The 13,970-nt window shown below is 40.5% G+C and overlaps 1 protein-coding gene across 2 annotated transcripts in view; it reads left to right on the forward strand.

Moving 5' to 3' along the window:
* The window catches only part of LOC120957609 (uncharacterized), a 35,068-nt gene that overhangs the window by 450 nt on the left and 20,648 nt on the right, over nucleotides 1–13,970 (forward strand). Inside the window, exons 2-6 of one of the 2 annotated variants that reach the window (XR_007452555.1) lie at nucleotides 55–220; nucleotides 313–433; nucleotides 501–918; nucleotides 1,013–1,539; nucleotides 1,681–2,406. Coding sequence is in view for 1 of the 2 variants with exons in the window: in XM_040379897.2 (XP_040235831.2) it covers nucleotides 2,406–2,460 (55 nt within the window). In the remaining variant the exon portion in view is untranslated. Of the gene's footprint in view, nucleotides 1–54; nucleotides 221–312; nucleotides 434–500; nucleotides 919–1,012; nucleotides 1,540–1,680; nucleotides 2,461–13,970 lie in introns of those variants that run through there. The other variant, XM_040379897.2, reaches the window with a different exon arrangement.

The raw sequence follows: 13,970 nt of genomic DNA on the forward strand, positions 1-13,970 counted from the left end.
ATTATCTATCCTATTATCTGTCCTATTAATTTGCTCTTCTAATTTCCCCCGTAGATCGTGTACACCTTATACGCATCAAATAGTTACGAAGATGCAATAAAAGATAACATATATTTGGCTGATCTAGGATTGATGCTTGGATGTCCGATCGGGTTAGAGTGGAAGAACGTCCCAACAGATTTGCTAACCGAAACGGCATCGATACTTACGGGAGAATTAGGTATTGATTAATCATTAAACTCTACATTCAAATTAATTATTGTATTTCATTGCATGATATGTATTATTACTTTGTTTCAATCGCAAACTTAGATAAGCAGGAACCACCCGTGAAAAGGATTAAGCTGGACGACATTACAGGGGAAATAAGTTTAACGGAAAACAAATCCAACGACGTTCCAATAATGAAGTGTCCATCGTTAGAATATTTTGGGTACAACTCACCTTACCAAAAAAAACAAAAAACAGACGAATGTATAATACTTCTCATCTTTTCTCAGAACCCGATGCTACGATACAAAGCAACCGGCCGTTCTGAATGGAATAATCGATGGCTGGCCGGCAATGGAATGGTGGCACGATCCAAACTATCTGCTAAAAGTGGCCGGCGAACGAACCGTACCAATCGAGATTGGTTCTCAGTACAGCAGTGATGATTGGTCTCAAAAGCTAATGAAGTTTCGGGACTTCCTTGAGCAAAGTATCTGCTGCGAGCCGTCCGATTCGGCGGGAAAGCAACCACCGGCCTACCTAGCGCAGCATGATTTGTTTGATCAAATTCCTGCTCTTCGAGCGGACATTTCCATTCCCGACTACATTGGCCGAACGGACGCACAGCCACGCATAAAAGCATGGCTCGGTCCAAAAGGCACTGTCTCGCCGCTTCATACCGACCCGTGCCACAATCTGCTGTGTCAGGTAGGTTGATGATGCGCACATGTGCACCATGTCTATCGCCATCAAATATTTGCAATGTTATTAACCGCGGGTGCCGCTTTCGTTCGTGCGCTAGGTTTTCGGCGCTAAACTCATCATCCTCGCACGACCGGAAGACACGGAAAGGCTGTACCCGCACGACCACTTCATACTGAACAACACCTCGCAGGTGGATGCACGCCGACCCGACTACAATCGGTTTCCGCTGGTGCGGGACGTTCGGTTCTACCGGCTGACGTTGCGCCGAGGTGAGGTGCTTTACATACCGCCAAAATGGTGGCACTATGTGGAATCTCTGTCACCGAGCTTTTCTGTTAGCTTCTGGTTTGAATGATTCATGTTGATTGCAGCCACCGGGTTTCTTGCTGCAACCCGAAAGTGGCCGAAAGCCGGCGTAAATACTTATCAAATCACGCATTCCAGTATAAAACGGTGCGAGTGTGGTTGAAAGTGTCTCACAGACAAATGTTTGAAAGCGAACGTTGCTTCGGATGCGATTTGACCACGAAGTCAACGCGCTAGGAACGGCAAGCACATGCGCCTTGATACAGCATCCACACGATGCGAGCTATGGTTACAGTGCACCACCAAAAATATCAATAGGTAAATATTATTTTCCATCTTAAAAAAGGGTTTCAAATGAACACACTGAGCCTAAAGTGAGTATATCACAGCATTTAGCTAATTCAAATTTGTTTCTCTTCTCTGTTGTACCTGTAACATCATACTAATACTTATTCACAGAAATCCATCAGTGTGTTGTTCACTGTGCCAACGGTACGAGCAGCATCGTTTCATTCAAAACGGAGGTATATCCTGCCACAAATTATCCTTCCTCGCAACGTGGACGTACGCGTTTAGTATGCTCGATGGCCTCGGGGTGAAAGCATTCCACCACTGCTCGGTCGTTCTTCAGCTGGCAGGCGTTACGCATCGATAGGACCAGTGCCGGTAATCGCGCAAAAGTTTGACGGAAATCTTGGCGCGCGCGTACGGTGGCCGATTTTTGGCGCCTCTAATCCCACTTAAGCTAAAGCAAAAAAGCCCAAACTCTTGTGCATCCAGCCGGCAGTGTCCTACATTGTATAGTGAACGTTTGCTGATTTTGCTGTGGCCCCTCTGGACGCAACGGCAGTACGTTGTACGATATTTTTGAGTGTGAATCGCTGAATCCTTCTTTCTTACATCGTAGTGTGCATTGTGCTTCATACGCTCCCGGCAACCACGGTTTTGTGACGTTCGTTTGGAGTATAGTTCGGTGGCCCAGTTTGGTTGGTGCGGAAAATTGAATGTGGCGCGCAAAAATTGTGCCGATGAGCAGTGGTGGTGAAAACAGACGTGGCTGACGGGTGCAATTTTAAAACACACATACACACACACACACACACGCGCGCGCACAATTCACACAGCACGTCTACCCACAAGCGCCAAAATATCTCCATAACGAAATCGCGTACGAGGCGGACGAAATGTTTGGTATTAATTTGTTCAATAGCGTGTTGACAGTTTTCGTATTTGCACAAGGTGAGTAACGGGCACCCGCTGGGAGGGATTGTGGGATAAGCGGAAGAGCAAAAACATACACATCACATCCAAAATCGAGCCAAACAAAACACCGGGACCCGATGGCAACGGAAGCAGTAATCCCGTTTTGGGAGAATGGGTTAGCGTAAGGTTTGGAAGGACCGGCAGGTGCGCCGGGTTGGGGTGGTTCAGTGGCTTTCCACAATCTAACGCTGCTCACTGTTCGGCGACGTTTGCCAGTTGGTTAGACAAATCCCATTTAATACATTTTTGGGTTTTGGTGGTTTGCGGTTGATTTCGATGCCGCGAAAACTGGTGTGCTTTCTAGTGCTACAACCACACCCCAACATACCTTGCGCCCCATTTTGCGCCCATTTGAGATTTTTTGATTGCCAGCAGCATATTATTCCAGCTTGAGACGATTCCACAGCACATGAATGAACATGAAATCCAATCTACAATGTACTCTGTACCACGAAGGTGGGAGCCCACACGCGTGGAATCTACGTTTCCATCTGCGATTTCTCAAGCCGCTACCATTGAAGGCTTTTCCCCTTTGAAACGGTACTGAGGGGGGGGGGGGGGAAGAAACCACATTTAACGCTATTTCAACGAATTTCTAAACCCGACGTCGGTGCAACATTTCAAAAGGAATGGAGAAGCATTTCGTTTGAGGTTTTTATTTTCCCCTATTTTTATTTTGTATACATTACGCTTTATTTCGAGCAGCTTGAGCGGTGTACAGCGGCTAATCTAGAGAGAAAAAAAAGAGCTAAAATCCGTGTTTGTTGGAATTGCGCCAAAAAGAAGAAGAAGAGTGGAACAAGAACGCGCTTTACGTTTGACCGTAAGCCATAGGATCGCAAGGATTAAACATTAATTCGCTTGTCCTTACCCCGCGCGGGTGGCGGTTGGTTGCCGCATTAAAGGACTTGACATGAGCGGCAGTTTGAACTATTCGCCTTAATCCCACCATGGGACGCTTCCAGGCGAACCCATCCCCATTTGCCGACTGTCCGACCTGCCTCGCGCAAAGCGTTATTCTACGAGGTACTGGGCTTCTCCATCCGCATTGCGCACACAATAACCGATACGAGCCATATTGTTGTTTTACCACCTTTTTTGTGAAACTGTTTGTTGTTGTTTTCTTCGTCCCCATTGCCCGATTCAGCTTGGCCGGCCCTGGGCTCTGGACCGGGTTGACCATTCAATCCCCGGTTACTAATCGGGCGGCTTAACGGTCTGGAAGGAATCCGATTTTATTGTTTATTTCTTTTTTATGGCTTTTTAAACGGTGCCGTGCTTTCGCTGTGCGAGTTGATGTAGTTTTTTTTTGTTGTGTGGCAAAACGTGTACGAATTGTTGGATTTAATGCTGAGGAAAAGTCACAAGTGAGCCGTTGATGCGGCGTGCCGGTTTTGATCATATTGGTTGAGGGTTGGCTGAATTATTTACTACCCCGCAATGGTGGTGCCAGCGGTGCCAATAAAAACAATATGCGTGGAGGTGTAATGGGCGAAGGCTGAAAATAATTGCAAATGTAAATACCGCCCTTTGGGAAGGTCGATAGCGTGATTTACAGTAAATATTGTTTGGGTCGTGGAAAAGTGCAATGCGAGAGGTGATGGAATGAGAGAATTTATGGTTTTTTATTGAACAAAATGTTATCAATATACAATAAATGCATTGTGATAGAATCTACGATTTTATACGTTTTCTTTCAAAATTAGATAACAGAAGCTTTTATTTTTGAACCAGCTGATGTTTTGAAATGATTAGCTCTATCATCGTCAATCGCACAATCGCTAGGACGTGAGGGAGCAAAATTAAAACGTTACGATGAAGTGGCACAAAAGTGTCAAAAGTATATTTAAATATTTACCGGCTATTTTTACCCTTTAGTTAAATTTCTTCAAAAGTCCTTTTTTCAACGAATGTATTTTCCCGCTAATCAATTTCAACAATCCAGTTACCGAAATACAAAATCCTTATTTCCCGGAAGCACGTTAGTTTTTACCTCCCCCGGCAAATCCGTGCTTCTTTTCCCGTATACTTCTGGTATAAGAGCGCGGGTTAATATTTAATGATCCCTTGAGTCTTGGAACAAAATCAGCACAAAAACCTTTGCGCTGTTCTTTGGATTTGCTACTGCTTGGATTATGTTTTTTTGTTGTTTTCTCTCAACAGTTTTATATACCAGGCCACTACGTCGCTCTGTAGAAGCATCGGGAAAGCTACAACAATGGTACAGTGATGCGGGGAAACAGTATCCGATTGTTCCCTCGGGCGCGCACAGTACGGACGGTTTTGTGTTTCGACACGTCAACATGTGAAAGCATTTAAAAAGCAATTTTCCAATTAGTTTAGTTTTGACTGGGCCCGATTTGTGCAGTGTGGCAAGAATACTGTAACTGAATGCTTTGGAAATTAGATCAGGGAAGTGGTAGTTGGGAGGGGTGGTTAAAACCAGTCCATAAACGTTCTTAGCAGATAGGTGTGTTCTTTCGTAGATTTTGGTAGAAACGAAATATTAGCCGAACCGTACGACGGTAGTGCCGGCAAGTACGAATGCCAGCATTGTTGATTTTCAACCGAAGCCTATTTTGTGCCATGTATTGTACTCTTCCCATACAAGGGATGCAATCGTTTCCAAACCACTCTGAATCAGGTTCTTTGATATGATCAAAGCAAGTACAGACTTGTGCTCACTTACAGATACAGTGGCTCGCTGAACTGGAGGTACGGATGCATTGGATTTGCTGCTTTTGTTCATTGATTTCAATATTAAATTAAATTGAATAATATGTTACGTTTGGCATACTAAAAAGGACCTTCAAGGGGACTTATTTAGATTTTAAATTAATATTTTAAATTTATTCAGCATGATTTTCAACATTCTGAAGCTGGATTGGTATTATAGAAATTGAGATATAGGCTGTCAAACACAAGCCTACTCTAGCATATAGCCAAGCCTCTGATTATGATGACAACCATATCATAGGAGGGCAATGCTAGAACTTAACAAAGAAGAAGAAGAAGAAATTGTATTATGTAGCAAATACACCATTTGACAGCTGTTGAAACACATCTTGGAGGCGGTTAATACAGGATGTTCCAAGCCACTTTCCAATTTGCACATAATTATTCACCGCCTCAAAGATGTTTTTCAACAGCTTTCAAATGGTGTATTTGCTTCATAATACAATTTCAGTTTTTACACATAATTTTCAACACATCACAAAGAACTGTCAAACTCAATCTAGCTTCAGCATGTTGAAAATCGTGCTGAATAAATTAAAAATATTATGATGGAAATGAAATATCAGATTGATGTTGATTAACATCTTGCACGCGGTGAATAATAACGTTTATATTCGAAACTGACTTGGAAAAACCTGTAATTATGTGCACATTCGTAAGTGACTTGGAAAACCCTGTATATCAGGAAAAATAAGCTTTTCCAAGACACGTTCGAATGTAAACAGTCTTTTCATAGCGTGCAAATTATTATGCCACATCACTCTGATATATCATTTCCACCATACTTATTTTTAATCTCTTCAGTATGATTTTCAACACTTCAACGGTCTGATGCCATCGTTTTTTCACCGGGGTTTGAAGCCGGATCTCATCACCCGTTGGGCGTTGAAGTTGTTCATTTTTGATGCTGAAGAAATTAAAAATTATTATGATAGAAATGAAATATCAGAGTGTAGTGGAATATCTTCTTGCACGCGTTGAAAATCAATGTTTAATCATTCGTAAGTAACTTGGAAGATTCTGTAAGAGCACCTTTCAAAATACTAGCTCGCAGTCTGTTTCAATCTTTCGATTGTAGCCCTTTTCTTAAAATGTTTGCCGACTTCTGCTATAAATGTTAAAATAATAAAATTTGAAAATATTCATTTAATTTGCTTCTTTTCTAAATAGAAAAATTTGTTAAAAAAAGTAAAATAAAACAGGCAGTTTATGTTGCTTTTCAATTACCAATAGTAAATCGATGTACAGAAATATCATTGGTCAAACCGATCGATCGAATTTAGTTTTGCTTTGCAGTTCGCTAATGAATTTAGAAATAACTGCATACTAATTGAGTGTAGCATCAATTCAGTGAGCCACTGTGCCTGTGGTTTTGATTTACGTGGTACTAAGACTTTTCCTTCACCGGTAAAAAAAAACCCACCCCACTCCTGCAACACTAACACTTCTGTCCATTTGACTTCACTTCCCTCTCAGAGTAATAATCATCGCACATGAATATTTAACTATCTTGCTAAAATGAAAATCTCTTCACCATCCCTTCTACGGCACCATTTCACTGGCACTAGGAGCAAGAAATCCTGTCAGTTAACACAAAACCGTTTCGTCTCAGGAGAAAGTTTTTGTCTTCTGTATGTATGTATGTGTAGAAGATGGTAAAAATGATGGTATAAAGTAAAACAAAAGATTTACAGTATTTTTTTTTTTACTTTATAGAACCAACAGCAGCATCTCAATGGAACGAGCAAGCTGCTCTTTCCAGCTTAGCATTTTTTCTGTATGCAGCCGTTCCCGTGTCTGTTGGGAAAGTTTTTCGTTGAACTGACACGGCTGTAGAATGTTCAGAGACCGGGCGGACGACCTGTCCTCCCCGAGCCGGTGTAGTGTGCTGCACCGAACGCATCAAACGCTGGGTCACACATTTGCAGTGAATTTTAATGAATTTAAACCATCATCCAACCGACGTGTGAGTGTGTGTGTGTGTGGCAGGTGGAGGGAGTGTATCCGTCCGCGCGTTGACTTGCAAATGTTCGTACAGGCGAACCGCGAACCGCCTGTGGTCCCTCATTTGGTTTGGAATGAATATTTACGGCGGATGTTCAGGTTTGACTTTGGTGAAAGATATAATGGTGACGCAGCCTTTGCATGTGTTGCTGTGAAATTAAAAAAAAAAAAAACCAACACCCAAAGGTCGCACCTTGTTTTGGCCTTTTTAGGTTCATGTCAAGCGTGTCGCATATATTGGGAATTTTATGAGCTGCCAACGACCCAAACAAAAAATATTGTAAAAATAGAGTAAGAGTAAGAGTGATCCCCGGCTTACGATTGCGTATGACATCTCTTAACCTAGCTATAGTTTTTTTGTCCGCCCACAAATAAGTCTTTTCAACTTATGGATGTCCTGCACCGGATCCCAACCTCATTCCTAGCACCGAACCCACCGAGTGGTCAGTTAACCTTTCGGAAGTATCTGACAAGGGTTCTGACCTGCTAGATCGGTTCACATACACACACATATACCTTACCAAAAGGAGCAGCAAGGAGCAGTGCTAATAAGAACGATCCATGCGATCAACACTGCTCCATGCGGTTTTGTTCAAACGAAACGGCAAATACCCGGCATCATAAATTCCCCTTAGAGTCCGGCACGGCACGGCAACGGAAACTTCGCTGCTGTCCCCACGCTATCCGCACTGCAAACACACCCTTCTCTACCGAAACTCTCAATAGATCCGATTTGATAAGTGCTGCCGCCGCTCCCCTCTTTGTTCAGCGTTGCAGCAGGTAGCCCTACACAGCAAAAAAGAAAGAAAGCGAAATCCTTTGTACTTATTCCACACTTTGCACTCTCTTGGTGATGCAGCACTCACTCAATGTCTTGTGCTTGCTCCAATGTGACTGCTTTCCCTATTGCACCAACCGCTCTATCTAGCCTATTTGTTGTTGGGTGCTGTGACGAACGAACCGGCAGACCGAACCAGGTCCCTGCATGCGGATGCGTGGCTAGCAGTCGCATGTGAATGGTTTTGTCACCGAAGATAAATAGCCTCCATTCATTTGCGAGAGACGTTCTTTTGCTATCGCGTACACCACCACCCCGAGGGTCTATATATGTCGGTTAGTCCTGTTGGTCAACGGCAACGGTCGCCCGGGTAAGGGAACCGGGGTCCGAGAACCTGTTGGGGGCTTTTGCTTTGTGCTTTTTGCCTTTTTTGTCTTCTTATTTTATTTTCTCACTTGCGCTCCGGTGTGAAAGGCGATGAAGTGACCTATAGCAATGCAGACACACACTTCATACCACATGAGTGCATTCGCACACACACACACACACATACACACAACGAGTGGTCTTAAACAAGCTGACCATAACTTGGACGATGCATCCATGCGCTTTAGAAAGCTCTAAATAAGGTTGTCCAATTAAATTGTTCAAACACACAGGGAAGAAAAGGCATTAAAGTGTAAGTAATTTTATGTTTGGAACATTTCAAGCAGCTCAATATCTTACTCAATTTAAGCAGAACATCGAACCAGCCCGTGTAGTGAGTTAGAAGCATTGAATCTTTTATATTTTATTAAACGCGTGTATGTTGAAGGGTTAATTTCACAACATCTGTATCCAAGGTATTGGATAGAACTTCAGTAGAATAGTTTCTGGTACTCCAGGTGTGTTAATACACAAGAGCTCCATTCGCTGCATTCATGCCATTCTTACCGTCGTCCAGTTAATGATGTTGTCCGGAATGACCCGTCCTGGTTAACCACCGTCACAGCAACACACTCTCCATTGTCGGAGGTTATTTAGCCCTGTTTGCCGGTGCTCTTCTTCTCCGTACCTACGTGCAACTGAAGCACACACAGTCTTTAAACGTCCTAAATGATTGCTGGAAATAGATGGTTCCTTTTGCCAGTCCGACGACCACCAGACCGACCAAACCTCAACCGCTTTTTGTCCCGTGGTGACATTTCGTACTTGGAACGCTTTCTCAATTTCTACTTAGTGCTCTTGTGCTTGATTTCATTTTTTGTGTGTGTTATTTGTTCGCTTTTGGAATCGCTTCCCTGCAAGAGCAGAAATCTCACACTGGCAAGCTGCTGCCACGGCCACGTGTACGTCAATATTTTGACCTTCACGTGACTCCCGCACTTGCACCGTATTTGTGGCGAATGCGCTGAAATATTGCATTTGCGGCGGAATCCGGTCGCTATCGGAGATTGGATTAATTTTCGATTTTTCCGTACTGCTTCAGCTTCATCGTGGCATGGGAGGATGCCTCCCCCGTCTCGGTCATAGCACTGGCTGGCGGCAAGGCACCATGGACCGAATTTGTTGCAGTGATTTTCTCGAACGAACACACGGAAATGATTTTCTTGATGGTACGATGGTACGATGGAAATGGTACGATGAACGAAACCTGATTGGTTGATTGTGGGCAAAATTTAAAGTGTTTTCGACTGACTGCTGCTTAGGTAAATTGGTCTGCCATCAACGACCCGTACCTGTCGAGTTAGTGTACGTTGAAATGTGGACGGTTGCATGGAATTGAATTATACATTGAATAAAAGCTCATGATAGCTTTCTTATAGGTTTCAATAGAATTAGAATTGTCAATAGAATTTTTGGTTTTACTATGAATTTGTGCAGGATTATGATACAAATAGAACAATAAAAATATTTGATCTGTTTACTTTCTCATTCTTCTTATCTGGCACAACAACCGATGACGGTCAAGGTCTGCCTGGTACCACTAGTGGACTTGGTTTTCAGTGACTTACTAATTTCACATAGCACGATAGATCAGACCTACGTATGTAGAAACAGTTCATTCGGGGCTTGAATCCATGATGGGCATATTGTTAAGTAGTGTGAGTTGACAACTGTACCACGAGACCGGCCAATCTGTTTGCTTACCACAACTATTTTACTTACTTTAATAAACGTCATACTACATCTACTTAGATATTTATGACGAAAGGGAATATTTTATTGGAATACAAATTAAATTGTCCTTTAATAGACCTAATGGGAAAAAACAGTTTTTTCTCAGGGTGAGGCTGATGCAACCGTGCAATTCAGCATGGTTCCACTGTAACATAATATCCCTTTTATGATTCGAATGCTATGATTTCTGTATGGGTGTACTGTGCAGGATGCAAATATTCTGATTCTATTAGTAATTTCCATTTTTTATAATTTAAATCGATGTTTACCCACTCTGCATGGTGGGACTTCAGTGCAGCAGTGTTAGCTATGGTCAGCCCCTGTACCCGTTACGCTTATCAAGTCAATTTATTAAACTTAATTGGTATATTTAAGCTCATTTCCGCATGTACTAGGCAACGAATAAAGTCCTCCACCTTCGCATCGTAACGAGGAAAATGTGGGAAATGAGGATTTGTTCCACAATTTTTCCATTAACTTATTGCCCGAGGCGAAGCGAAAGTGCGGTGGTAAAGTGAAGTCGCACGACTATAACTGAATTCACAGAATGCTGTAACATGAGTACATAATAAAGTTCATATCCTGATAGTTGTGATCTATTGCAGTTCTATTGCATATTTATATTGCAAGAGAGTTTTTTATTTATTTATTTATTACCGCTATCCGTACATCGTACTGTTTTACAATTAACTGTGTTTTACTATTTTTTACTATATCGTAAAACTTTTTCATCAATTAACTTTATCAGAGTCGTAAGCTATCAGTTGTCATATAACTGTATATGTGATTTGAATCCTTTTAAAACAGTAATTTTACCCGTTTTTTGTACATCATCTAAAATGTCTATTGATTTCTATATATCTTCTATTCAAAGAAAGTTTGTGTTACAAGCTGAAGGAATCATGATTACATCTGTATAAAAATAAATACAAAAAAATACTATACATACATTATAGCTCTTTGTTAGTAAAAAAACTTAAGTGTATATATATGTTTTCAAGACTAATTTTTGAAAAATTTACCATCTTGTCAGGAATGTAAGATTGAACTTATTCACATTGAAATTAATGTAGAGTCGAACCCATCACAACAAGTTTAATCCATTTTTCCGACTCCGACTCACTCGTTATGCAAAAAAATTCGCTATGCGGGATGCATTTTTCCATATGATTTGTATGGAAAATGAAAGAATTGGTTACAGGGTTGTGCGGAATATATTCATCAATGTATGAAAAAAAAAATAACGTATTTTTATTACTAATAATTGAGAAAATATTTCACTATTTATTTGTCATTAAAATTGGTCCATTTTCTAGAAAAAGAGGTATTTTGTTTTAGTTTTTTTTTATTTATTTTAGGAACATTTTTTTAATAATCCAGTTTCACCACAATTGAGGTATTTTCCGGTATAAAACCTCAAAAATAAAAAAAAAAAAATTTGTCACGTTAATTTTTTGTTTCGATACCTAAAGAATGAACTAAGGAATGAATTAATGAATAAATCCTTTTTTTGGCAATTTGCTAATAACTAGCATATAATCTTAAGCCGGTCTCCTGGTACGGTCGCCAACTCGAACGACTTAACAACAAGCATGTCATGGGTTCAAGCCCCGTATGGACCGTGCCGCCATACGTAGGTCTGACTATCCTTCTATGCGGGGAATCAATAAATCACTGAAAGCCAAGCCCAGAAGTAGTGGTACAGGCAGGCCTTGACCGATAACGGTTATTGAGCCAAAAAGAAGAATAAGAAGCATTAAATTTAAAAACAATCAAAATCTGACATCGTTTAAAATATGTAGGGGAAAGCGGGGCAAAATGGGCATGTGGGGCAAAATGGGCACCCTCTATTTAAGCATTATTTGACTACAAAGATACTTTCCAATGCTCAAAATGTATTCATTAGAGTGTTCTATGAACACCATGTAAGTTTCATAACCCTTACATAACAAATAACTAAGAAAAATGCAAAATAAGGTTTAGCAGCATATTGATGTAATTTTTGCCACTTCGAAAATAAGCTTAAACGTGTGTCACAGGGATGCGTTGAAGTTTTTAATGATATATTTTTAAAGATATGATATTTCTTTACAATTTGTCTGAAGCAATCAAGGCGATTGAATTCGTATTTTTACTAATATAACAAAAAATACAAAAATGCTACACGTGGGGCAAAATGGGCAGTTACTCTTGGGGCAAAATGGGCAGATGCTTTTGACATACGGCGCTTGGTGAGGCTATGGTGTTGTATTTGTCGCCTCAATAATGATAACAGGCACAGCTTCAAAACATTCGATTTTGTAGATTTAAACGTGTAAAAACTGTTATAATTTTGATAACATATTTTTGGAAGAATTTTAAGGGCTTTTCTGACCAGCAAATCAAAAGAAAGAACGAAAAATACATTTCACGAAACGTGCGCAAAAGCATAGACCATTACCTAAGCGCAGTTGTTGTGGCCCATATTGCCCCAGTGTTTTGACGTTTCACAGTTTGTTTACATATGCCCATTTTGCCCCAGGGCTATGCCCATTTTACCCCGTGTGTCAAAATAGCTTCTCGTAAAACATCAACTTTTATTTTACATTATTTTATTGTTTTTAAGTTGTTTTCATTCTATGTGGCAATTTTAATCCATAGATAAATGGTGGAGGCATACAATAATGAAAGAAAAATTGTGTTTTGTGGCATATTCAAAGGAATATTCAGTAAACTGCTTAACATGCCCATTTTGCCCCGCTTTCCCCTATATTTTATTGTCGATTTTGGAAAAGCTTTCATATGCTCTGCTTAACAAATATTTATATATATTATATATATATAAAGCAATATTTCCAAACTTATTTGTGGTACCTTCTTATTATCCTTGAAAATAAATCTTTGTGTTTAGCCTAAAAATGTTTTAAATTTCTCAACAAAAAAATCTTAATTCAGATAGCAGGACAGACATATCCGACGATCTGACTCACGCTTTGAATTTGACCACCCATGTCTTTTAAGGCGTGTATACACGAATAGCATAATTGTTCACAATGTGCAATCGTATGGAGAAATCTGCGTGATAGGTGTCAATTCTATACAAAATTTGACACCTTCACTATTCTGCGATAATCTTGTAGATGCAGCATCGGCGACATATTTAGCGTATTGTCCACACGACAATGACTATGAAAATATAACTGGCTATCTCATTCGTTCGCTCGTTCACACGTAATGCTTTTCTTCGCATCGCGCTTCGTCTCAGCTAGCCTCTGAATGACGAACAGCACTGGATACAGGGTTTCACGATTTATTGGATAATTGCTGTAATGTTTTGGGTCCGTCTCACGATTTATTCACCGTTATATTATTGTATAGTTTCCTCATAAATTTGGTATCGTCCTGTTGGACATCAATACAATCTAACCAAAAAATATGGGTAACGCTCAATAAATTGTGGGAACTAACTAAAACCCTATGGGACACCCAAAAAAATGGGAAACAGCCAAAATCTCTTGGTAGATTTGGCATTAACTGACAGGTTTAGCAAAGAACGAAGGATTGAATGATTGATCCGATCAAATGATCCGGATCACCTTTATGAATGAACCGGAACTAAGCTGATCTTCAAAAAGATCCGTTTTTAACACCACTACTCGAAAGGAAAAATTATAACAAAAAATTAACTCAACTTTATAAGAACTTTATAACTTTATAATTGGTCTTATTTGAGATTCAATGCACTGCACGATGCACTAGCAATATTCATGGAAATATGCATAGTCAAATCGCATGTTCACATTTACTCACGGCCGAATCACATGTTTTC

The sequence above is a fragment of the Anopheles coluzzii genome, chromosome 3 (assembly GCF_943734685.1).
Source record: "Anopheles coluzzii chromosome 3, AcolN3, whole genome shotgun sequence".
Lineage (NCBI taxonomy): Eukaryota > Metazoa > Arthropoda > Insecta > Diptera > Culicidae > Anopheles > Anopheles coluzzii.